The 26,574-nt window shown below is 53.1% G+C and overlaps 1 protein-coding gene across 1 annotated transcript; it reads left to right on the plus strand.

Annotated features, from left to right (window-relative positions):
* Positions 1-192: 192 nt before the first annotated feature.
* Positions 193-25,694, plus strand: IUM83_05789 (Integrase, catalytic core protein; the record flags this gene model as incomplete). Its single annotated transcript, XM_067929946.1, has 3 exons — positions 193-552; positions 9,503-10,167; positions 25,157-25,694. 3 exons carry the CDS (start codon positions 193-195, stop codon positions 25,692-25,694), a joined length of 1,563 nt encoding a protein of 520 aa, XP_067798352.1.
* Between the last annotated feature and the right edge of the window lie 880 nt (positions 25,695-26,574).

Genomic DNA, 26,574 nt, shown 5'->3' on the forward strand with positions numbered 1-26,574 from the left:
TACATGTAGTCGACATCGTCAACATAACCAGTGTCATCGGTATCGGATAGATACGTAATATCCATTCTGCTTATGGCTATATTAGTAAATATATTTATATCCCATCACGTGTCCTCATTTGATTGGCTGAAATTCGAATAGAGAAAACGTCTCTCACTCGCAGAAACCAATCGGAAACATGGTGACGCTCATCTGCGCGTGAAGGGAAACGCGTTCCCTGTGGACATCGAGGAGAGTCAGCTAGTCGGTCACTTGAAGGACGCGATTAGGGAGAACCCCGAGTGTGGCTTCCCCAAGAGCAAGCTGGAGCTGTTCCTCGCCAAGAAGGGCGACGGCACGTGGTTGGATCGAGATGGCGCGGAAGCTGTGACGCTCGATGAACATGGACACCCGGAAGGCTTTACGCACATGGATCCGTTGTTGTGGATCAATAACCCGAAGAACTTTGGAGACAACTTTGAGCCAAACGAAGGGGAAATCCACGTGTTGGTGGTGGTTCCGGAAGGTGCGACGAGCGAACACGATTCATTATCGCTGCTTCGAGAAGCTAGCGTTCGCCAAATGCGGCTTGAAATGCAACTTGAGCAACTTGTGGCCTCTTTGCCACACAAACAGACAAAGTCCTACTCTGATGCGACATTGGGTCAACTTGAGTTGGGAAGATTGAAAAAGGACAACTTGATCATTGATGCCGCCCCAATAGGGGATGGAGAAGCATTTTGGTCGAAGGAAGTTCAGATTCAAGCCGATGCCATCACGAATGAGGCTGTTTTCGATGCCTTCATTACTCCTTTTTTCAGCACGATCTTACACAGCTGTGGTCTGGTCTTCGTCAATAGCGAGAGATATCAATGGTTGTCCCAGTCTACGCTTGTGACCAAGAATACAGATCTCAAACCGGATGGATTTGCGACTCACCGCGGGATGTTTCGTGGCAAGCCAGTACCAAATGATGGAGTGCTACGTCCGAGTGGATTTCGATTTGGAGCGGCAGAAGAAGAGTTGTTTGACTGCCTCATTTTGGTCGAAAGCAAGCTCACTATAACTGAAGCTGCGTTTGGTCAAGTGGTACGATATCTGCAGAATCTTTGCCCCGACGCGTCAGCAAGCGCTATTCTCTTTGATCGCCGCTCGTTTTGGTTGATCAAGAGCCACCGATCTGTTGTTGTCACAGTTCAAAAGGCGATGTGGGCCAACATGGGCTCGAACGCATTGTTTCAGAACTTCATTACCGACAACGTATCTCCGTGGGTGAAGCACTTGACCATTGCCTGCTTGTGTTTGGGCGTTGATGTGGTGGAGGGTGATGCATTTCTTGGCCGCGGCGCTCATGGACGCGTGTTCAAGGTCAGTCGGCAAGATGGGGATAAAAATCGTGGATAAATGTTCCGTGGGGCGTCTTTATCAAGAGGAGAAGGCCTTGACGAGTGCCCTGCACACAGGCTTGACAACAAGTCATGTGGGAGAGCTCATCGAAACTCCTGAGAGTGCTGCGTTTTTGCTGCCTCCAGTTGTGAAACCTCTGCCTCGCCCAAGGACACAACAAGAAGTACGAAGCCTCTTTGGACTGTTATGGCAGCTCCACGCGAATGACCTGGTCCATGGAGATCCTCGCGTGCCAAACGTGATTCTTAACGGAGAAAAACTTCTCTGGATTGATCTTGTGGAAGTGATGGAAGCGAGCTCCACTCTGAAGCGATTTGATGCTGAAATTCTCACACGGTCCACCCTCAGCGTTTCTCGGACAATTGTGCTGGACCCGGCGCTGGTGCAGTTGATTGACAACTATGGCGAAAGAGTTACGAGAGAAAATCTTGATCGTCTGGCCCATGCAGTCTGTCAAAAGCTTGGTGTGTCAAATTAGCTGCAAGTTCTCACATTCGTAATGGTTACTTACTGCGAGAGTCATGATCGTTCGGTAAGCTTCTATCTGATAGCCTGTCCAAACCGATAGTGTTGTGATGGTAGCGATTTGCCTCCTATCCTCTGCTACTTCTTGAACAATGTATTGATCGCCCAAAGCTCGTTTGTTCTGATCACCTATATGATCTAATACCCTGCAGACAAGACGAGCTTCGCTCTAATAACAGAAAGTCAACAAGGAATAGAGATAAAAAAAGCTGATATTGAATTTGTTTTCAATTCTGTGCCTTAAATTCGTTCAAGTTTTCTTTTAACGATGGACATTTATTCTTGATATATTCATTTTTACACATCCAATTGAAATATTGCTTATCGTTTTCAACAATCCACTTTACGGATTTGTTCTTATGTTTGCCCCACCGCATGATATAGCTATATCTCCATCTTGGAACTTACCGTGTAAGAACCGTTTGATATCCGAGTCATCGGATTGCTGGTTGTATAACCATCGACATTATGACGCATCTTGCTCATAAACTTCCTCAAGAGCCTTTCCTTTGTATTTTCCGAACTCTAAAATCACAGACATTTTTATGTGTAGTGTATGGTGTATTCCTATATACTAGTTAATATTTAAAATTCAGAATAAAAATAATTATACGTTATGCATATTTGTGATTTGTCTAACAGGGGGTATCCTTGCTGCTTTGCGAAAACCTGAAGATACTCTGTGAGGGTCTTATCGTTACTCTAGGAGCTTCTGAGTGATAGGTGTACTACTTTGTCTGTTAGGCTGTTATGGTTCTTTTAGACGATTCTGGTTATACAGGTTCTATTTTGGGGGTTCTGTGTCTGTGGGCAGGTTGATGGGTCGATTGGTGTGGGGTTTTGGGTGTGGTGCAAATGCCCCATTAAGAGTATATACTTACGTCCGCTCCTCCCAGCAAGATTTGAACATCGTGATTGCATTGGAATGTAGCCATAAGTTCGTAGTTAAACCCATTGATAAACTCGTGCCCTAGACTTCGACTGACTTCAACGCCAGGTAATCCAAACGATGTGCTAGCCTCGCGTTCTCGAGGGAACGGGTATCTGTAAAAAAAAGTGTTGGTGGTGGTAGCGCCGGATTGCTTGAAGCTTTATGTATGGCACCATAAATGCAGGTTTGACAGAACTGCTAGAGCTGAAACTATATAGTCAAGCGACGCTCGATCCATTTTTCGATCTAACAGCGATGGTAGTGAAGCCTCTATCATCCTGGTTTAGCCGTCATTCCTAATTTGATCATGGTCACGTTGGTATATGACAATCCTTGCGGTGTTTGCTTGTTCCAGTATCTCTGCTGCAAGTCGTTCTTCGCAGGACCTCGCATCTTCACTCAAGTTTGCCACGTTCATCTCGCGCTGGTGTATAATTGTTGTAGCCTGGGCTTTCGTATCTCGACATGCAGATTCTTCCCCTACTTGCTGTTTCAGCTCACTGTCACTCAACACACGCCGCCACACTGGCCAGTGATCTGGGCGAAACTCCAACAAGGCATTGCGCAAAATATGTTGAGAACTAAACTGCGCTTTGCAAATACGGCACTCAATGAGAGCAGGTTCGACGACAGCGTTTCTTGTCGATTTAGCACGCATCCGTGCTTGAGAGTCTTTTTAAGCACTGTCTGGAATGGGTAACCCGATAAGCTCCTTAAAATTTGCTCCACAGTTCGAGCACCCGCACGCGTCGAATGAGATAGGAAGATCAATGCGGACAATGCTTGCTGCATACGATGCTACTCGTTCGCGGAATACTCCGCCGTCGGCACTATTCAGTATATTTTCAACAGCGGCTGAATTTGGCGGGCAATGGGTTAGCCAAGTTAGAAAATGTATGTGTAAAGTGCCTCTCCGCTGCGTTTCCACCATTCCGAAATATGCTTTTATGTCACCGAACAATCCTCGAAATGGCAGTCTTTTTTTTTTGGACACAGGATCCATTTCTGGAGCATACTTAATAAACGCACCTACTTGCCTAATGAAAAGCCGGGCTGAGGCATAATCGTTGCCAAAACTGGCTTCTAGGCATTCGTGTCTATAGGAATCGAATAACGAATCGACCGATGAAATCCACGGTGTAGTGCGCCAGAACCATAGCGTTTTCTGTGTTTGGTGTTAACGTGACAAACAATGCTGGTTGTCCAAACCGAATTTGACACGCGAAAGCTTGGTGTCGGCATTTTGATCGATCGGCATCGCTCCCCCAGATAGCACCAGTGCCTATCTCAACTGATCTTAAAAGCCTTTCGGCTATGGAATCGACACAGAAGGTACCCTTGCCGGCGTCGCTCATTTTCAAGCAAGGCTCGCCCAAGTGCATCTGCACTAATGGCATCGTATCCAGCAAGAAGATGAGGGAGCCGCTGGCAACGGAAGTGATTCTGGATGTACATATTACGCAAGGATATTCGATCAAAAGCAACTAATGTAAAAAGCTCGTCTTCTGCAAATTGCCGCCCGCTCAGCATAGTGTAATATTTTACACATTCTTGTGCGGATACGCTAATTTGGTGATTATCTCCAGGGTGTACACGGCCAAACGGGAACAAGTGCGGGAACATCCGAGCAAATAAATCTCCATTCACATCGGTGGCAAATTGATCTGACGTTTTATTTCAAACGTACGTTCGTTTGCTATCTCTGTGACTGGATGCACTCTCGCCTTACCGGAGACATGTCGTCACTGAGCCCGATTCGGCGCTCGCTCACGGTGCACTCATCCCGTTCTGAGTTTGTGTGCCAATTCTCGGACTCTCCTTAAATATTTTCCTGCTCTCTGGTTATTTCAGTATCAAACGTATCACCAGTGTCTTCAACACGTTCAACAAAAACATGATCCGCATCATCTGAATGTCCCGGTTGCTTGTTTGAGCGTGGTTTGGCTGGATGCCCGTGTACAGGTGGTTGTAGACCTGGTAGAAAGCGACAACATCTCGAATACGCTGGGCCCGAATTCGATGCATTTTCCGTATCTTTAACACTTGCGACGACGTGAAATCTCCTACCATGACCACTCGATACGAATCCACATCGCTGATAGAGCGCGAAAGCAGTGTTACGGGGCCACTGGTGTACAGTCGAATGCAATACAATGTGATCGAATGCAGTGGTGCTTCCCTCCCCTCATCACGCGAGTCCTCGCAGTAACGCTTATCGGCTGCGTCATAAATCGTTCCGGCAATGCCAGCCCACGCAAATGACCTGGACCGTTTCCCACGTAAAACCCATTGCTATCGCAAATTTCGGTAATTTTTCCGCTATTCAACGAGCGATCACACTCCCTACAAACCGTAAACCAAGCGCGAGGAGCATAGCTTTCGTTTACATAGCATTTTATTCCACGAGGCGATACCATTAGTTCTTTTAAGTCTTCCATGTACGCAGGAACTCGATGCTGCTCCACAAATTCACTCGGAAGGCTGATATCCCGCACTGACAGCATAGTTTTCATCTTATCCATGCAGTTCCAGTCCATGTCGATCACCCTTCATGAGTATTTGCGAAGTGCAAAGCGGTCGCACACGGTGCACACACACTCGTCCAAACCATCCGCCCCAAGTGCGGATTGAAGACGTCTCATGCACTCGGCTCTCTCATTGTCACTCAGCTCGTTTTGGAGTGATTCCTCGGTCACGCCCTCACGCAGTTGCTGCCGGGCTCGACCTCGCTGCTTCTTCGAACGGCCTTGCCGTCTCTGCTTTCGACGTCGATTGCATCGTTGTTGATCCTGGCCCCTACTACCCATGTCAATAACTCCGCTGTCGATGGGCCCGTGACAGCCCTCATGCTCTTTCTCAACATCCGATCCACCGCTAGCGCCTTCATTTATATCTCCACGGTTTGTATCATCGGTAGATGTTTTATTTATTACATCACCAGAAGTCCTAGTTGGGTGCCCAACTACACCGATGCCTCTACCAACCGTAGCACAGCGACCAGCCACTTTCTCTTCCATAACTGTGTGCATCCCCGCGGCAGTAACATGAATGTTTGTTGCGCCAATTATTTGAATTCGGTGGCGCTTTCTCGCTCGATATCGTTGTCGACGAATGCGGTTGACTTCGCGTTGCCGTTCGATACCCAAATGCTTCAAAAGGTCGGTGTCACTACTGTCGGACAAGTCACTTGAGTTAACCTCCGTTCCCACTACTGCGTGTTGTGAGACCGCTGGTTGGAGCCACACATGGCCACCATATTCACCTTCATCGCCAGTTCCCATTTTAACTCTTTTCCGCTTCACACAGTAGTCATTCATGATTTCGTGTGACTCGTCAAGCCCCACAATCGAGGTTTAGTCCAAACCAGGCAATTTCACGAATGCCGACGTCTGCCGCAGAACTTGTCTAGTGAGCAACGGGGATGAGCAGTCCTATATCGAGGCAATAAAAGACAGCCTCATCTCTCCGGGGGATAAGGCGATTGATATATTGACTGGACTTCATTATACGTAGGCTTTCGTGATCGCTTCAATGGATAAGGCGATTGATAAATCGGGTAGACGTCACTAGACATAGGCTTTCGTCTGTCATCGATTCGATTGATAACGCGATTGATAAATTGGCTTCACACCATTAGACGTAGGATTTCGTTCGTGATCGCTTCGATGGATAAGGCGATTGATAAGTTGACTAGACTTCAGTAAATACAGATTTTTTTAGTCCGAAACGCTTTTGTAAAACCAAAAAAATATAATGCTAGACGGTTGTACTACAAACCTCATGCTTCATCAGGCTACTGCTAGTAAACCTCATGATTCTTCACTGCTCCACGGCTCGTTCCGATCTAACCACGCACAGCACACCAAGCACGTTAGCCGCCGATGCACCGCACCCAGCACCACCGCCACCGCCACCACTGCTATCGCCAGAGCTGCCGCGCTAACGCGTGGCTCCACCGCTCTTTCCGATCCTAAACCACGCACAGCACACCAGGCATGTTAGCCGTTGAACCACCGCGTTCAGCTTCAGCGCGTCCAAACGCACCTCCCGACAACACAGCAAATCGAAGAATGAAGGCGGTAGGTTGAAGTGCTGCGATCATTTATGGATGGGCGGTCTAACCTGCACGCAAAGCAAGACCGCACGATCCGTCGAGTCTCAAGGCGCCGGGTGTGATTAGACTGCAGTTCACTATTTGATAATGCTGCGTTTGCTTGTCGTGTCCGTAGGTAAAACAAGACAGCCCATCCTCAGTTCCGAATGTGCATCGCAAAACTAGCAGCAGCTGCGCTTGCATGCATGCAAGCAAGCAAGTATGTGTATGCCCCGGTACCGTCCCCGCATCCGCCCTCGCCACCAAAATGGCTCGGAGCGTCGATGCCGGGATGGCTAGACGCCTTGGAGCTGCATCAGTTGCTAGCAAATGCATTGCATTGAATAGCGAATAAATAAATAGCCTTACCAGTTACTGTATGTATTCATTCAAAGTATCAGACTCAGTCAGCCAGTGTAGTGGGCGCTTCAGCGCCATTTCCTTTCATTTGCTATACCCTCCATTTTCGGGCCCCCGTGATGGCTGGGGAAGCGGCTGGGGCAGTGGCTGCGGCGCGGCGCCGCACGGCGCCCGGTATTCCCCGGTCCCCGATATCCGATATCCCCGGTATTTGTCGTCCCGTGACAGGTTTCGCGAGGGGGAAGAGGGAAATCGGTTGCTTTCTCTGCCGTTGTAATGAGCAAGAACACATCCACCGTGTCCACGGTTTTTTCATCTCGCTGTGATACGTTGCTTCCGTTAACTTCTCCTTTTCAGCAGCGAAATCGGTTGCTTTCTCTGCCGTTGTAATGAGCAAGAACACATCCACCGTCTCCACGGCTTTTTTCATCTCGCTGTGATACGTTGCTTCCGTTAACTTCTCCTTTTTCAGCAGTTTGCATTGAAGAACCTCGTTGCACAGGACTTGTGGTTGCTGTTTGCCGATGAGCAGTTGCACTCGCGAAAATATATCACCAGCTGAAGCACTCGCCCCGTTGATGACCACTGTGTCCATCTCTGAAACATCGACGTTGTCTCCAAGATCCGTAAAAATCGTCGACGGAGGCGCACTAGATTTTGTAACATGTTGATTTGTAGCCTCGACAACTTTGCGTGCATTTGACTCCTTGATCGAAATGCCGTCAATCGTCCCAAAATGAGCGCCAGCGTGAAACGTGGACAGATCAATTGGAGTTTCACCGCAATAGGCAATCGACTTCACCCGACGGTAAAACGCCACGAACTTTTCAAATCGTTGCCACGACAGTACGAAGCGCGCGAGATAATCGCTGAAGTTGTCTCCCCCGCTTAGCCTCTTGGGAATTTTTCGCATCAACATCTGTAAAAAAAATGAAAGCGCACTCCAAATGGCCTTCACGAGTCAATCGAAATAACCCAAAACTTCGCAGGTCATCTACAGTCATGGCCGTAGTCCCAATACTTTCTCATGGTTTGTAGCTACGCTGAGAGAAAACAGCGACAAGTAATTCCCGGCAATTCTGCACCGACCGAAAAAGGGAGACCTAAAGACATCGCTATATTGGACCAGCAGTTCATCCCATATTTCCTCAACAATAGTAGCTGGATCCATTTCTTCCTACTGTGTTTGCGAGTACTTATCCAGAACGTATCGTAGTATCTCAAGAGCTCGACCATGTCCCCGTATGTCCTCCTGTTGGTATTGTACGCCGCGAGTGTAGACAGGACTGATGGTATTGTGTACCGCCGGTGTAGACAGGACGGACCCAGCGAAGACTCATCCGGAGACGGGACGGACCCAGCGAAGACTCATCCGGAGACGGGACGGACCCAGCGAAGACTCATCCGGAGACGGGACGGACCCAGCGAAGACTCGTCCGGAGATGACTCCGCGGTGAACGAGTTCACGGTGGGCACGGAACGTGCCTAGCCGTGATGTGGTTGGATAGACCGAAGACTGGCACTGAGTCCTCGGTAGGGTAAACAACATGATGAGAGGCATCAAGGAGCACTAGGGGAACAACAGGAAGAGGAGGACAGTAACGTAGATTTAAGCTTAACGATAAATCTCACTTCGGCATTTGCCCTCTTCCACACAAGCACCAAAACCAACAGGTTAACAGCCGCACAAACTCAAGCCCACGACGACACACATGACGACGTCCAGCAAGAAGGCCGAAGTCATCTTGGGAAGCGACAACTGCTTCCACTGGGAGTTCGCTATGCGGATGACGCTGGCGAGGAACGGGCTGCTGGCGCACGTGCAAGTGGTGAAGGACCCGAGTGAGGTCACCGAGGCCTGGTTGCTCAACGACATGAAGGCGCTCGGACTCATCGCCCAAGGGGTGGCGGTGGAGCACCACACGAAGATTTGGTCGGCCACCTCGGCCATTCAAGCGTGGAATACTCTGGGAGAGTTTTACAACCGGACAACGATGCATAAGCGCGTAGCGATGACTCGTCGCCTCCATGAGTTCAAGATGGAGGAAGGCTCAACGATGGCGAAGCATCTGGACAAGTTCGACGAGCTCATCGTGGACCTGCAAACGCTGGGCGAGCCGCTGGACGATGGCCGACAACTCGTTATTTTGCTGAGCAGTCTGCCTGCTGAGTACGAGTTGATCTCATCGATCGTCGAGAACTCCAAGGACGTGACGCTCATCGAGGTCAAGGAGAAGTTGCTCAAGGAGTACGAGCGACAAGAGAAGAAGGAGTCTTCGGAGCGTGCGCTGAAGGCTACCTCGTTCGGAGGTAAGGGTAAGAACCAAAGGTTCAACAAGGTCGGCAAGGGGTTCGACCGGAAGAGCAATGGCGGACGAAAGCTCGGCAGGTTCAAGGGCAAGTTCTTCAACTGCGACAAATTCAGTCACATGAAGCGGGACTGCCCAGAGCAAGGTGATGGTGGTGAGGATCGGTCGGCAGGGTGGCTGATCGATAGCAGTGCGACGGCGCATATGACGCCACACCGCGACGACTTGTTCGAGTACGCGGACATGTCGGCGGACATGTTTGTGACTATCGCGGATGGAAAGAAGATTCGCGTGGCTGGGACGGGGTCAGTAGGCTTGACGGGCATCGACGGCAAGCGGATCCGAATGGTAGAGGTACTCCACATACCCGGCCTCGACCGACGACTGCTCTCGGTTGGAAAGTTGGCTGAGCGCGGCATGAGCGTGGAGTTCCAGCGCAAGTCGTGGGTCATTTGGAACAAGTCGACGGCGATCGCTTCAGGGAAGAAGATCGGCAAGGCGTACGTGCTAGAGTGCCAGCAGGACACGGCGTACTACACGGAGTACTCGGGGGTCGAAAGCAGGTGGGATCTTTGGCACGCTCGCATGGGACACCTCAACGACGGCTCGTTGGCGAAGGATCGGCAAGCCACGACTGGGCTGCCGATGACCCAAGACCCTATGCGGCGGATGCATGAAGGGAAGCAGACGGTCGCGCACTTCCCGTCGCGATCGTTAACGAAAACGACACGTCCGCTAGAGCTCGTTCATACGGACGTGATGGGCCCCGTGAAGACGAAGTCTAAGGGCGGGGCCAGGTACGTGCTCACCTTCGTGGACGACTACTCGCGGCACGTCGTGGTGTACTTCTGGACTAAGAAGAGCGAGGTCGTTGTCAAATTCAAGATGTTCACGAACTGTACCAGAATCAGTGGGGAGAGCGCATCAAGTGTCTGCGCTCGAACAATGGCAGCGAGTTCGTCAACAAGTCGATGGACGAGATCTGCCGGCAGAACGGGATCATGCACCAGAAGACCGTCCCGTATAGCCCTCAGCAGAATGGAGTGGCAGAGCGGATGAAACGTACGATCATGGAGAAGGCTCGGAGCATGCTGCATTACAAGGGTGTGACCACGTTGTGGTGGGCAGAGTCAGTCAGCGCGGCAGTGTACTTAACCAACCGGTCGACCACCAGTATGCACCCAACGAAGACCCCGTACGAGTTGTCGTTCAAGGCGAAACCTCGGTTGGACCACTAACGTGTGTTTGGATCGATCGGGTATTGTAACGGGGTTACACGTACAAGTGGCTGCAAGCCACTTGTGAATTTAACAGATAGGTTATCTGTTAAACGTTTTTGATACTTCCTCACCTTGGTGTAAGACACACCGATGGATACATGAAGTGGACCACCACAATGAGTGGTCCACACATACCCAAAGATCCTATTGGTAGAAAGCAGCATTTTTCTACCAATCAGAGTCATGCATATTAGCGGGGCTCTGACAGCCAGCCGCTGCCAACCCTTTCATAGATGATAAACAGTTTTTAGCAGATTTTAGAGGAAGATCAATTCACAAACAATACAGTTCTCATTTTACCTAATCTAAGTCACTTGGAGTCTTGTCCAAGTTAGCTTATATTTGTGTATTCAAATATAATTAACCTAAGTAATTACTAAGTACTTACGCTTCCTCATACACGTTGCGCAACGTGTAAGCTAAAGTAGTGAGTCAAGTTAGACCCACTACACCTGGTGGCACTTTGTAGTCCGTCCAACGACCGACTGCTTGACGTTCGTACGCGGTGTACGAACGCGGAGCCGAGAACCCCATGAGCACGGAGGTGCCCATGGAGAGCTCCAACACGCCTGCAACGCATGTTGCACGCGCTGACTGCCCCCACCTGTCTGACCCAGAATGGGAGGCCCTCCAACGACTGTCAACAGTCATTGGAGAAGCGGCGATAGCCACGATGCTGCGTACGCTATCGCCGACGGAGCAACATGGTGTTGCTCTGGGCTTCATCATGAAGGAGCAGCGTGACGCTGCTTCCTCAGTGACGGCGTCGTCAGGGACGACACCGCGTGCTCAACCATTAAAGTTGAGCGTAAGCAATTACGTGGGAAGAGAGGGCGAGCCTCTCCTCCGATGGCTTGTCGAACTCGACACAGCCATAGCGGCTCGACGCATCGTCGACCCGCTGTCGAAGGTCGCGTTCGCCATGTCCTGCCTTGGCGGACGCGCAAGGAGTTGGGCGTATGGACGCCGACTCTCAGAACCTACGTGCTTCAGCACGTACGAAGTATTCAAAGAGGAGCTCAGACAAGCGTTTGAGCCCCCACAAAATGAATTCCGGTCGAGGGCGGAATTCCTCGACCTTCAGCAGGGTAAGCATGACGTTCATGCGTACGCGCAGCGCGCACAATACTTGGTATCAAATATCGTGACTAACCCGATTGACGAGGCGACTAAAGTCGTCACGTTCATGAAGGGACTGAGAGATGGGCCTGTGAAGACCTATCTCTTTCGAGAGTACCCGAGTACTCTCGAAGCTGCAATCACCCTTGCCATGCAAGAAGAGTTCAGCCTGCGACAGGCTAAACTGCATGCGAACGTGCCGAGGTCGCAACCGCGCCCGGCAGTGAGGACGGGGGGTCCGGAACCAATGGACCTCTCGAATGCAACGGCTGCTGGTCACCAGCAGCACGGAAGTAAAGTGCGATGCTTCCGTTGCGGAAGGATCGGTCACTTTGCACGGGAGTGCACGGCTCCCATGCCCCCTGGAGTGGCCGTCGTGGCGATGCTAGGCATCGCCGCGGATCAACTAAAACGCGAACATCCAGTAGGTGCGGGGCGCCCTACTGGTAACGCAGTCACGCGTGCCGACATTGGGCACGCAACACTGAGGACTGCAGCCCCCAGTGAGACCAGATCTCGCTGCAAGAAGCAAGATGACAGGCCGAACCTGGTCATCTTGAAGGTTTACTCGAAGAGAGCAAGTGACTCTCTTCGAGCTTTGGTAGATTCAGGCGCGTCGAACAACTTTGTTCGACTACGAAGCCTGTCGAAACTTGACTTCGAGGAAATAAATGTACCTCGAAGTCTTCTGGAGGTACGACTGGCAACAGGTGCCATCGTGAAGACCGAGAAGCGCGTCGTGAACGTGCGCTTCTCGTACAAACAACGAGTGTTTGTCGAACACTTTATCGTCCTGGACCTGGACGATAAGTTCGACGTAGTAATGGGCATGCCGTGGCTTGCACGGCATGATCCGGTGATAGACTGGAAGAAGCGCACGCTCGTGCGCTTCGGACGCGACAGCGGAACAGAGAGCGATGGCCCTGTTACCGCAGCGCGCGCACCAGCAGGTGCGCGCGGCTCACCAGTCGAGGCAGCGCTTTATGCTGCTGTCCCGGAGTGCCCAAGAAGTGCGCGAGGGCGCGCACAAGTGAGATCCACGTTGGCAATGCTGCCGACGTCGGAAGAAAAAAATGTGTTGGTTCCGGGAACCAACACCCACGTTCAAGCGTGTAAGGGACAGTCCCTGACCCGAAGTGGTCAGGTCGACAACGACGCGTCGGCTCCGGGAGCCGACGCACCCTCGGTCATGAGGGGCTCCGCCAATGAATGGCGTCGAGGTGACGGAGGCGTGTCAACTCCGGGTGTTGACGCTGCAAACAGTGCGGACGGTTGCAAACGTACCGCACTGACGCAATTTGCATGCTGTCGTGCAGCCGGGCTGCACGACGAAGCGCCATGCGATCAAGCCGGGCTTGATATCGCGCGCCCGCAGACAGGATCTGCCGGCGAAGGGACACGTTACCGTGCAGCCGGCCTGCACGAAGGAAAGTGCGGTCAAGCCGGGCTTGATACCGCGCGCCCGCGGACAGGGTCCGCCGGCGAACAACTGTCCACGGCCGGGCCTGGACCAAAAGAACAACTGTGCGGAGCCGGGCTCCGCACAACAAGAAAACGGCGCAAGTCTCGGTCCGGGACCGAGACGCAACAAGAACAGTCTGCTGGGCAGACAGCGGCGGTGACGCCGAATATCAAGACGCTAAGCGTCTTGACGCGCACCGATACTGGATTCCAGTATCATGAGATGGAACTCGCTAGTCCTCCGACGACGGCGTCGGAGTTGACATCGCTTCCAGCCATGAGCTGGAAGCGCTTCACGCGCGACTTGCACGATGGACGCATCGAGCAAGTCTGCGTTCTTTCGGACAGCGAAAGAACGGCGAGCGAGAGCGAAGAGCTGAGGCAGCTCTTCATGGGAAGTACCACTGAGAGTGAAGACACTCTCAATGCGAAGACGAAGCGAGAGCGCTTCGAGGAACAAGGTTGGGGCTCGCTGAAGTCGAGTCCCTATTACGAACTGTTGAGGGAGTACAAAGACGTACTCCCGGAAGAGATTCCTGCGGAGCTTCCGCAGGATAAGGGCATTCAGCACGAGATTGATCTCGTGCCGGGCACGAAGTACTGTGTCACGCGGCAGTGGCCACTGCCGCGAGAGCAAGTAAAAGCGATCGACGACTTCTTTGAAAGTCGTCGCAAAGCAGGACAAGTGCGGGAATCAAAGTCCCCGCACAGTGCTCCGACGTTCTGTGTCAAGAATCCACAGGGCGGATGGCGCATCGTTCATGCCTACAACAAGCTGAACGATGCGACGGTACCGGCGCAGACGCCGATACCGCGAAAAGATGTTATCATCGATTCGATGGCCGGGAGCACCGTTTACAGTGCTCTCGACTTGCGAGATGGATTCTATCAGATCCTAATGCGTGAGAGCGACATCCCTCTCACGGCAGTGAGCACGCCAAGCGGCATGTTCTGGGAATGGCTAGTAATACCGCAGGGGCTTAAGAATGCCCCTGCGACTTTCAACAGGTGCGTGACGCACTTGTTGCGCTCGGTGCGCGACTTCGCACCGAGTTACTTCGATGATGTGTTCATCCACAACCAAGCAGTGGACGGGAAGACCGACGTAGAGATGCACAGGGTGCATCTCCGGAAGCTACTTGAGCTTATGCAAAAGCACAAGCTCTACGCGAACCTGAAGAAGTGTATCTTCGGGGCGAGCGAGATACCCGTCCCCAGGGAAGAATGATATTCGCCCTGACCCGGAAAAGGTCAGAGTGATCAATGAATGGCCAACGCCTTCAAGTGTCAAGGAACTGAGGCAGTTCCTTGGCTTGGCCACGTACTTGTGCAAGTACGTGGAGGATTACGCGGACAAGATCCGCCCGCTGTCACAGCTTTTTAAGAACGAAGCTGTGTGGAATTGGACACCCGATTGCCAAAAAGCATTCGATGCAGTCAAACGGAGCTTGACTGAGGCACCGATCTTGGCAGTGGCTGACCAAGATCGTCCATTCCACGTTGTATGTGACGCATCCGACTTTGCAATCGGATGCGCGTTGATGCAGCACGATCACGAGAGCCGTGATCGTGTCGTCTACTACCAATCGCGTCAGCTGAAGCCAGCTGAGCGCAACTATCCGGTGCATGACAAGGAACTCCTTGCCATGAAATACGCACTCGCAAAGTTCCGAGTGTATTTGCTTGGAAGTAGACCATTTGTGGTCTACACCGACCATGCTTCGCTGCGTACCGCAGTGAAGTCGCCACACATTTCACAAAGAATGGCGAGATGGTTCTCATTCTTTGCGGAGTATAACTTCCGGGTCGAATACAAACCCGGAAGATTGAACGTGGTGGCCGACGCGTTATCACGTCGGCCGGACTATGCAGAAGATGTTGACGTCAATGCCATTGACGTCATGCGATCGAGCAAACCCACATCATCTCTGTTGGATGATGTGAAGGCCGCGTACGCGCACGACGCGGACGCGAAACTCTTGCTGGCCTATGGCACAACACCTTCTGACAAGGCTCGTCAGAAGCTGCCCAAGCACCTTCGTGCGCGTGCACACCGATATCGGGTGCACGACGGACTGCTTCTTTATAATGCAGTCGACGACAACGCGGACCGCGTTGTCGTGCCGAATGACCATGACCTGCGCCTCAGGATCATGTACGAGTATCACGATGCCCCGTCTGCGGGACATCTCGGACGTGAGAAGACATACGTCCTTCTCACGCGTGACTTCTACTGGCACAACCAGTATAAGTGGGTGCGCAAGTACGTCCGTGCTGGCGAGGTATGACAACGCGTAAAGCCTGCGCCATTCGCGCAGGCTCCGTTACAATCACTACCGACTCCGTCGGAGTGTTGGAAGTCCATGTCTTTGGACGTCATCTTTGGTCTTCCCCCGGAGAGCGGAGGGAATACCGGTGTTGTGGTCTTTGTCGACCGCTTCAGCAAGATGGTACATCTTGCAGCGGTGCCGGCAGAAGTGACCGCGAAGCAGACGGCCCGTCTGTTCGTCGACATGGTGTTCAAACACCATGGCATGCCGACCGACATTGTGTCGGACAGAGACCCGCGCTTCATAGTGAAAGTTGGCTCCCAAGAAGTGTAAACACTTCTTGCCAGCCAACTTTCAATGTCGACTGCGGATCAGCCGCAGACGGACGGTCAAACCGAGCGCGTGAATCGCGTGCTCGTCGATATGTTGAAGAGCTACGCTCACTCGTTCCAATACTGGAGCGAGTGCTTATCGATGGCAGAGTTTGCCATCAATAACTCAGTGCATGCCTCGACCGGGCATACACCGTTCTACGTGAATGCCATGCGGCATCCACGCCTACCGAGTTTACTCGGAGTGATGGCTCCCACTTTAAGTGGGGGAGGATCTACGACTGCAATACAGCAGCCGCAGGAAACCGCTGACACTTGCACAGTGTCAGCTGCAACAATGGACAAACCACATGAGTCTGCGCAGGGCACAGACTCCTCCAACGCCAAGGGCAACGACCACGGGTCTGCGGGACCGCCGCGACTTGGGCCTTCTGGTTCGCCAGCTCCTGTTTCAGGGCGACAAACTCAGCGCCCTGAAGACGCTCCACGGCGGTCACCCGGTCGTGGAGAGGCGCATACTGATCAGCCCGGGGCTGATCATACCCGGGGCGTGTTCCCACCCCGCCACCGCCGATCCGTGACGCCCACGGCTCAACCCGCTGGATTGTTGAGCGGATTGTTGACCATAGTATCCCGAAAACGAACCCTCAAGGGGCTCGTTTTCGTATTCGTTGGAGAGGATTTCCTCCCCACCGAGATACATGGGAGCCGCGGAACGTCTTGCTGGAGGACGTTCCGGAAATGGTGAGGGCGTACGAGGAGCAGTACGCGCTGGCGCAGCGGAAGTAACACGAGCGCTGCGATCATCGCTAGCGCCCGAACCCTCACGTGCTAAGAACTTAGCACGGGGCTCTTTGAGACTCTCGGGCACACGGAACGATGTGTACCCGTTCAGGTCGCGGTCGCTCAAGCGGACCGCGCCTGGAAAGCACTTCGTGCACTGAAAGCCCTCGGGCACAGCGCACGGCACATTTGCCTCCTCAGCAGCAACATGAAGTTGCTCCAGCTTTCCACGCTTCGAGTACGTCTCGAAGCGATCACGCGCTTGCCTAATCCGATTCACGGTAAACACTCGGTCTCTTGTTGAAGTTTTCAACAAAGGCGTTCCAACTTTGACAAAGTGCCTGCCATTTGGGCACTTTACTGCGAGAAGAGGTCTTCTTGCTTTGAAACCATCGGGGCTCATGAAAGAGTCCGATGTAGTAATCGCGCCTTTGATGCGTTTCCGCATCAAAGTGCAGCTCGGCAGCCACAGCGTCATCTTTGATGGCGCTGCATACGTACAACGGCACCTCATTCGGAGGTACCGAGTTCCCAAACCGGTCCGCGATCTCGCACGCGGACGGCATCCATGGATCGCGCGCTGCAGGCGCAACGCGCGGAGAGCCTTGAGCGTTGACATCACGCGCTGCAGCAGCAGCGCGCGGAGTACTGAGAGCCCCAGCGGAAGCGAATGGGGTATCGCTCTCAGTACGCGAACGCTTCGAACTCGAAGCGTCCGATTCGTCCCCTTCACGCGGGCGAATGTTCTTGGCATGAGGGTCGAGCGATTCGCTCGACACTGATTCTTTGCGCTTAGAGGGCGAGTCCTCCTCGCCCTCCATATCTTCATCGTCGTCGTCGAAGTCGACGACGTCGCCGTACTTCGCCTTCTGGCGCTCGAAGTAGTCGTCGATGGAGAGATGACTCCCCACCGACTTTGTGGACTTCTTCTGAGGCTCGCGCTAATCGTTGAATGAGCGCGGATTTCTTCTCCAAGCGCGGAGAATTGACGAATGGTCAATTCCAAAGATTGACGTGCGGAGACCCCGCGCGTCTAACCTTAAGGGGGGATGGTGTAACGGGGTTACACGCACAAATGGCTGCAAGCCACTTGTGAATTTAACAGATAGGTTATCTGTTAAAAGTTTTAGATACTTCCTCACCTTGATGTAAGACACACCAATGGATACATTGAAGTGGACCACCACAATCAGTGGTCCACACATACCCAAAGATCCTATTGGTAGAAAGCAGCATTTTTCTACCAATCAGAGTCATGCATATTAGCGGGGCTCTGACAGCCAGCCGCTGTCAACCCTTTCATAGATGATAAATAGTTTTTAGCAGATTTTAGAGGAAGATCAATTCACAAACAATACAGTTCTGATTTTACCTAATGTAAGTCGCTTGGAGTCGTATCTGATTTAAATTATATTTGTGTATTCAAATATAATTAACTCAAGTAATTACTAAGAACTTACGCTTCCTCATACACGTTGCGCAACGTGTAAGCTAAAGTAGTGAGTCAAGTTAGACCCGCGTTTGGAGAAGAAATCCGCGCTTGTTCAACGATGAGCGCGCCTCAAGAAAAGAACACTCCGAAGTCGGTGGAGAGTCATCTCTCCATCGATGACTACTTCGAACGCCAGAAAGCAAAGTATGGCGACGTCGTCGACTTCGACGACGACGATGAAGATATGGAGGGCGAGGAGGACTCGCCCTCTAAGCGCAAAGAATCAGTGTCGAGCGAATCGCTCGACCCTCATGCCAAGAACATTCGCCCGCGTGAAGGGGACGAATCGGACGCTTCGAGTTCGAAGCGTTCGCGTACTGAGAGCGATACCCCACCTACATCGGACTCTTTCATGAGCCCCGATGGTTTCAAAGCAAGAAGACCTCTTCTCGCAGTAAAGTGCCCAAATGGCAGGCACTTTGTCAAAGTTGGAACGCCTTTGTTGAAAACTTCAACAAGAGACCGAGTGTTTACCGTGAATCGGATTAGGCAAGCGCGTGATCGCTTCGAGACGTACTCGAAGCGTGGAAAGCTGGAGCAACTTCATGTTGCTGCTGAGGAGGCAAATGTGCCGTGCGCTGTGCCCGAGGGCTTTCAGTGCACGAAGTGCTTTCCAGGCGCGGTCCGCTTGAGCGACCGCGACCTGAACGGGTACACATCGTTCCGTGTGCCCGAGAGTCTCAAAGAGCCCCGTGCTAAGTTCTTAGCACGTGAGGGTTCGGGCGCTAGCGATGATCGCAGCGCTCGTGTTACTTCCGCTGCGCCAGCGCGTACTGCTCTTCGTACGCCCTCACCATTTCCGGAACGTCCTCCAGCAAGACGTTCCGCGGCTCTCATGTATCTCGGTGGGGAGGAAATCCTCTCCAACGAATACGAAAACGAGCCCCTTGAGGGTTCGTTTTCGGGATACTATGGTCAACAATCCGCTCAACAATCCAGCGGGTTGAGCCGCGGGCGTCACGGATCGGCGGTGGCGGGGGTGGAAACACGCCCCGGGTATGATCAGCCCCGGGCTGATCAGTATGCGCCTCTCCACGACCGGGTGACCGCCGTGGAGCGTCTTCAGGGCGCTGAGTTTGTCGCCCTGAAACAGGAGCTGGCGAACCAGAAGGCCCAAGTCGCGGCGGTCCCGCAGACCCGTGGTCGTTGCCCTTGGCGTTGGAGGAGTCTGTGCCCTGCGCAGACTCATGTGGTTTGTCCATTGTTGCAGCTGACACTGTGCAAGTGTCAGCGGTTTCCTGCGGCTGCTGTATTGCAGTCGTAGATCCTCCCCCACTTAAAGTGGGAGCCACCACTCCGAGTAAACCCGGCAGACGTGGATGCCGCATGGCATTCACGTAGAACGGTGTATGCCCGGTCGAGGCATGCACTGAGTTATTGATGGCAAACTCTGCCATCGATAAGCACTCGCTCCAGTATTGGAACGAGTGAGCGTAGCTCTTCAACATATCGACGAGCACGCGATTCACGCGCTCGGTTTGACCGTCCGTCTGCGGATGATCCGCAGTCGACATGGAAAGCTGGCTTCCAAGAAGTGTCAACACTTCTTGCCACAGGTGCGCTGTGAAGCGCGGGTCTCTGTCCGACACAATGTCGGTCGGCATGCCATGGTGTTTGAACACCATGTCGACGAACAGACGGGCCGTCTGCTTCGCGGTCACTTCTGCCGGCACCGCTGCAAGATGCACCATCTTGCTGAAGCGGTCGACGAAGACCACAACACCGGTATTCCCTCCGCTTTCCGGGGGAAGACCAAAGATGACGTCCAAAGACATGGACTTCCAACACTCCGACGGAGTCGGTAGTGACTGTAAAGGAGCCTGCGCGAATGGCGCAGGCTTTACGCGTTGTCATACCTCGCCAGCACGGACGTACTTGCGCACCCACTTATACTGGTTGTGCCAGTAGAAGTCACGCGTGAGAAGGACGTATGTCTTCTCACGTCCGAGATGTCCCGCAGACGGGGCATCGTGATACTCGTACATGATCCTGAGGCGCAGGTCATGATCATTCGGCACGACAACACGGTCCGCGTTGTCGTCGACTGCATTATAAAGAAGCAGTCCGTCGTGCACCCGATATCGGTGTGCACGCGCACGAAGGTGCTTGGGCAGCTTCTGACGAGCCTTGTCAGAAGGTGTTGTGCCATAGGCCAGCAAGAGCTTCGCGTCCGCGTCGTGCGCGTACGCGGCCTTCACATCGTCCAGCAGAGACGATGTGGGTTTGCTCGATCGCGTGACGTCAATGGCTTTGACGTCAACATCTTCTGCATAGTCCGGCCGACGTGATAACGCATCGGCCACTACATTCAATCTTCCGGGTTTGTATTCGACCCGGAAGTTATACTCCGCAAAGAATGAGAACCATCTCGCCATTCTTTGTGAAATGTGTGGCGACTTCACTGCGGTACGCAGCGAAGCATGGTCGGTGTAGACCACAAATGGTCTACTTCCAAGCAAATACACTCGGAACTTTGCGAGTGCGTATTTCATGGCAAGGAGTTCCTTGTCATGCACCGGATAGTTGCGCTCAGCTGGCTTCAGCTGACGCGATTGGTAGTAGACGACACGATCACGGCTCTCGTGATCGTGCTGCATCAACGCGCATCCGATTGCAAAGTCGGATGCGTCACATACAACGTGGAATGGACGATCTTGGTCAGCCACTGCCAAGATCGGTGCCTCAGTCAAGCTCCGTTTGACTGCATCGAATGCTTTTTGGCAATCGGGTGTCCAATTCCACACAGCTTCGTTCTTAAAAAGCTGTGACAGCGGGCGGATCTTGTCCGCGTAATCCACCACGTACTTGCACAAGTACTTGGCCAAGCCAAGGAACTGCCTCAGTTCCTTGACACTTGAAGGCGTTGGCCATTCATTGATCACTCTGACCTTTTCCGGGTCAGGGCGAATATCATTCTTCCCTGGGGACGGGTATCTCGCTCGCCCCGAAGATACACTTCTTCAGGTTTGCGTAGAGCTTGTGCTTTTGCATAAGCTCAAGTAGCTTCCGGAGATGCACCCTGTGCATCTCTACGTCGGTCTTCCCGTCCACTGCTTGGTTGTGGATGAACACATCATCGAAGTAGCTCGGTGCGAAGTCGCGCACCGAGCGCAACAAGTGCGTCACGCACCTGTTGAAAGTCGCAGGGGCATTCTTAAGCCCCTGCGGTATTACTAGCCATTCCCAGAACATGCCGCTTGGCGTGCTCACTGCCGTGAGAGGGATGTCGCTCACGCATTAGGATCTGATAGAATCCATCTCGCAAGTCGAGAGCACTGTAAACGGTGCTCCCGGCCATCGAATCGATGATAACATCTTTCGCGGTATCGGCGTTTGCGCTGGTACCGTCGCATCATTCAGCTTGTTGTAGGCATGAACGATGCGCCATCCGCCCTGTGGATTCTTGACACAGAACGTCGGAGCACTGTGCGGGGACTTTGATTCCCGCACTTGTCCTGCTTTGCGACGACTTTCAAAGAAGTCGTCGATCGCTTTTACTTGCTCTCGCGGCAGTGGCCACTGCCGCGTGACACAGCATTGTGCCCGGCACGAGATCAATCTCGTGCTGAATGCCCTTATCCTGCGGAAGCTCCGCAGGAATCTCTTCCGGAGTACGTCTTTGTACTCCCTCAACAGTTCGTAATAGGGACTCGACTTCAGCGAGCCCCAACCTTGTTCCTCGAAGCGCTCTCGCTTCGTCTTCGCATTGAGAGTGTCTTCACTCTCAGTGGTACTTCCCATGAAGAGCTGCCTCAGCTCTTCGCTCTCGCTCGCCGTTCTTTCGCTGTCCGAAAGAACGCAGACTTGCTCGATGCGTCCATCGTGCAAGTCGCGCGTGAAGCGCTTCCAGCTCATGGCTGGAAGCGATGTCAACTCCGACGCCGTCGTCGGAGGACTAGCGAGTTCCATCTCATGATACTGGAATCCAGTATCGGTGCGCGTCAAGACGTTTAGCGTCTTGATATTCGGCGTCACCGCCGCTGTCTGCCCAGCAGACTGTTCTTGTTGCGTCTCGGTCCCGGACCGAGACTTGCGCAGCGTTTTCCGCTTGCGCCGTTTTCTTGTTGTGCGGAGCCCGGCTCCGCACAGTTGTTCTTTTGGTCCAGGCCCGGCCGTGGACAGTTGTTCGCCGGCGGACCCTGTCCGCGGGCGCGCGGTATCAAGCCCGGCTTGACCGCACTTTCCTTCGTGCAGGCCGGCTGCACGGTAACGTGTCCCTTCGCCGGCAGATCCTGTCTGCGGGCGCGCGATATCAAGCCCGGCTTGATCGCATGAGCGCTTCGTCGTGCAGCCCGGCTGCACGACAGCATGCAAATTGCGTCAGTGCGGTACGTTTGCAACCGTCCGCACTGTTTGCAGCGTCAACTCCCGGAGTTGACACGCCTCCGTCACCTCGACGCCATTCATTGGCGGAGCCCCTCATGACCGAGGGTGCGTCGGCTCCCGGAGCCGACGCGTCGTTGTCGACCTGACCACTTCGGGTCAGGGACTGTCCCTTACACGCTTGAACGTGGGTGTTGGTTCCCGGAACCAACACATCTTTTTCTTCCGACGTCGGCAGCATTGCCAACGTGGATCTCACTTGTGCGCGCCCTCGCGCACTTCTTGGGCACTCCGGGACAGCAGCATAAAGCGCTGCCTCGACTGGTGAGCCGCGCGCACCTGCTGGTGCGCGCGCTGCGGTAACAGGGCCATCGCTCTCTGTTCCGCTGTCGCGTCCGAAGCGCACGAGCGTGCGCTTCTTCCAGTCTATCACCGGATCATGCCGTGCAAGCCACGGCATGCCCATTACTACGTCGAACTTATCGTCCAGGTCCAGGACGATAAAGTGTTCGACAAACACTCGTTGTTTGTACGAGAAGCGCACGTTCACGACGCGCTTCTCGGTCTTCACGATGGCACCTGTTGCCAGTCGTACCAGAAGACTTCGAGGTACATTTATTTCCTCGAAGTCAAGTTTCGACTTCGTAGTCGAACAAAGTTGTTCGACGCGCCTGAATCTACCAAAGCTCGAAGAGAGTCACTTGCTCTCTTCGAGTAAACCTTCAAGATGACCAGGTTCGGCCTGTCATCTTGCTTCTTGCAGCGAGATCTGGTCTCACTGGGGGCTGCAGTCCTCAGTGTTGCGTGCCCAATGTCGGCACGCGTGACTGCGTTACCAGTAGGGCGCCCCGCACCTACTGGATGTTCGCGTTTTAGTTGATCCGCGGCGATGCCTAGCATCGCCACGACGGCCACTCCAGGGGGCATGGGAGCCGTGCACTCCCGTGCAAAGTGACCGATCCTTCCGCAACGGAAGCATCGCACTTTACTTCCGTGCTGCTGGTGACCAGCAGCCGTTGCATTCGAGAGGTCCATTGGTTCCGGACCCCCCGTCCTCACTACCGGGCGCGGTTGCGACCTCGGTACGTTCGCATGCAGTTTAGCCTGTCGCAGGCTGAACTCTTCTTGCATGGCAAGGGTGATTGCAGCTTCGAGAGTACTCGGGTACTCTCGAAAGAGATAGGTCTTCACAGGCCCATCTCTCAGTCCCTTCATGAACGTGACGACTTTAGTCGCCTCGTCTATCGGATTAGCCACGATATTTGAGACCAAGTATCGTGCACGCTGCGCGGAAGCATGAACGTCGTGCTTACCCTGCTGAAGGTCGAGGAACTCCGCCCTCGGCCGGAACTCGTTTTGGGGGGGCTCAAACGCTTGTCTGAGCTCCTCTTTGAATACTTCGTACGTGCTGAAGCACGTAGGTTCTGAGAGTCGGCGTCCATACGCCCAACTCCTTGCGCGTCCGCCAAGGCAGGACATGGCGAACGCGACCTTCGACAGCGGGTCGACGATGCGTCGAGCCGCTATGGCTGTGTCGAGTTCGACAAGCCATCGGAGGAGAGGCACGCCCTCTCTTCCCACGTAATTGCTTACGCTCAACTTTAATGGTTGAGCACGCGGTGTCGTCCCTGACGACGCCGTCACTGAGGAAGCAGCGTCACGCTGCTCCTTCATGATGAATCGTCGGCGATAGCGTACGCAGCATCGTAGCTATCGCCGCTTCTCCAATGACTGTTGACAGTCGTTGGAGGGCTTCCCACTCTGGGTCAGACAGGTGGGGGAAGTCTGCGCGTGCAACATGCGTTGCGGGCATATTGGAGCTCTCCATGGGCACCTCCGTGCTCATGGGGTTCTCGGCTCCGCGTTCGTACACCTCATACGAACGTCAAGCCGTCGGTCGTTGGACGGACTACAAAGTGCTACCAGGTGTAATGGGTCTAACTTGACTCACTACTTTAGCTTACACGTTGCGCAACGTGTATGAGGAAGCGTAAGTACTTAGTAATTACTTAGGTTAATTATATTTGAATACACAAATATAAGTTAAATAAGAAAGGATTCCAAGTGACTTAGATTAGGTAAAATGAGAACTGTATTGTTTGCGAATTGATCTTCCTCATAAATCCGCTAAAACTGTCTATCATCTATGAAAGGTGTTGACAGCGGCTGGCTGTCAGAGCCCCGCTAATATGCATGTCTCTGATTGGTAGAAAGATGCTGCTTTCTACCAATAGGATCTTTTGGGTATGTGTGGACCACTAATTACGGTGGCCCACTTCAATGTATCCATTGGTGTGTCTTACACCAAGGCGAGGAAGTATCTAAAACTTTTAACAGATAACCTATCTGTTAAATTCACAAGTGGCTTGTAGCCACTTGTACGTGTAACCCCGTTACACAAAGAGCTTCAAGTGCACGTTCCTGGGGTACGCCGAAGACTCGAAGGGTTACCGAGTGTACGTCTTGGAGTCAAACAAGGTGAAGGTGACCAGATCGGTGAAACTCGACGAACGAGAAGTAAATGGCATCTACGACACGGCGTCCACCGAAGACTCGGTGACCATCCAAGTGGCGAAGGATGGAGAGGATGCTACATTACCGGACCCTGCGCAGCAACCTACGACTGATAACCCATTGGAGTCAGTGGGAGACACCGCCGAAGACTCGGAGATGCGAGAGGCGGAGTTGAACGAGTCATCGGTACAGGATCTGACGAACTTCCAAAGGGTGGGGAATCCAGCGATGACTGAGGAAATGGTGTTCCACCCAGAGCCGGAACGAATCCGGCGCGTACGTGAATCTGCGATTCTTGGAGATGGATTAGGAGGCGCCGAAGACTCGAGGATGCACAGCAGCGAAGACTCGGACAACGACGATCACTTCTGGCCTCCATCGCCTAAGCGACCGAGGTATGACGAGGATAACCTACTTGCAGAAGCTGTGTTGGCGTACGCTGCAGATGTTGGTGAGGCGGACGACGCACCAAGCACGTATCAACAGGCGATGCGTAGCAACGAGTCTTCGGAGTGAATCAAGGCGATGAACGCGGAGCTGAGAGCACACGCCGACAATGGGTCCTGGACGATGGTGCAAAGGATTGCGAATGCTCGGCCGATCGGATGTCGATGGGTGTTCGCGAAGAAGCGCAACGAGCACGGCCAAGTAATCAGGTACAATGCTCGCCTGGTGGCGAAAGGGTTCAAGCAGAAGTTTGGCGTAGACTTCTTCGAGACATACTCGCCAGTGGCCAACATGAACTCAATACGAGTTGTGTTGTCGGTGGTGGTGGCGAAGGCGTACATGGCCGAGCAGTTGGATGCGGACACTGCGTTCCTCAACAGCGGACTCACGGAGCGCGTGTACATGGAGGTGCCCTATGGCGTCGCGATCGCGAGGAACATGATGTGCAGACTCAAGAAGGCGATCTACGGTCTGAAGCAAGCAGCGTATGCTTGGCACAAGACTATCCACCGAGTCTTCGTGAATATCGGATTTCGGAGTTGCAGTGCCGACCAGTGCGTCTACGTCAAGGGCAAGGATGGCAAGTACGTGTACATCTGCCTGTACGTGGACGACATGATCATTGCGGCCAAGACGACTGCCGAGATCCAGGAGGTCAAGGTGGCGCTCAAGAACTCGTTCAAAATGAAGGAGTTGGGCGAGGCCAAATTCATCCTTGGTATGGAGATCAACCACGACTACATGGCCAATACGCTCATGATAAAGCAGACGCGTTACATTGACGACGTGGTGAAGAGGTTCAACCAGCAGGACGCCAAGATGGTGGTGATCCCGTGCGAGTCGGGCCTGAAGCTGACGAAGACTCAGTCACCGACGACTCACGCCGAACGTGAGACAATGCAGGTAGAGCCATACCGAGCATTCATTGGATGTCTGTTGTACATCACAA

This window comes from Phytophthora cinnamomi, assembly GCF_018691715.1.
Source record: "Phytophthora cinnamomi strain GKB4 chromosome Unknown Contig10, whole genome shotgun sequence".
NCBI lineage: Eukaryota > Oomycota > Peronosporomycetes > Peronosporales > Peronosporaceae > Phytophthora > Phytophthora cinnamomi.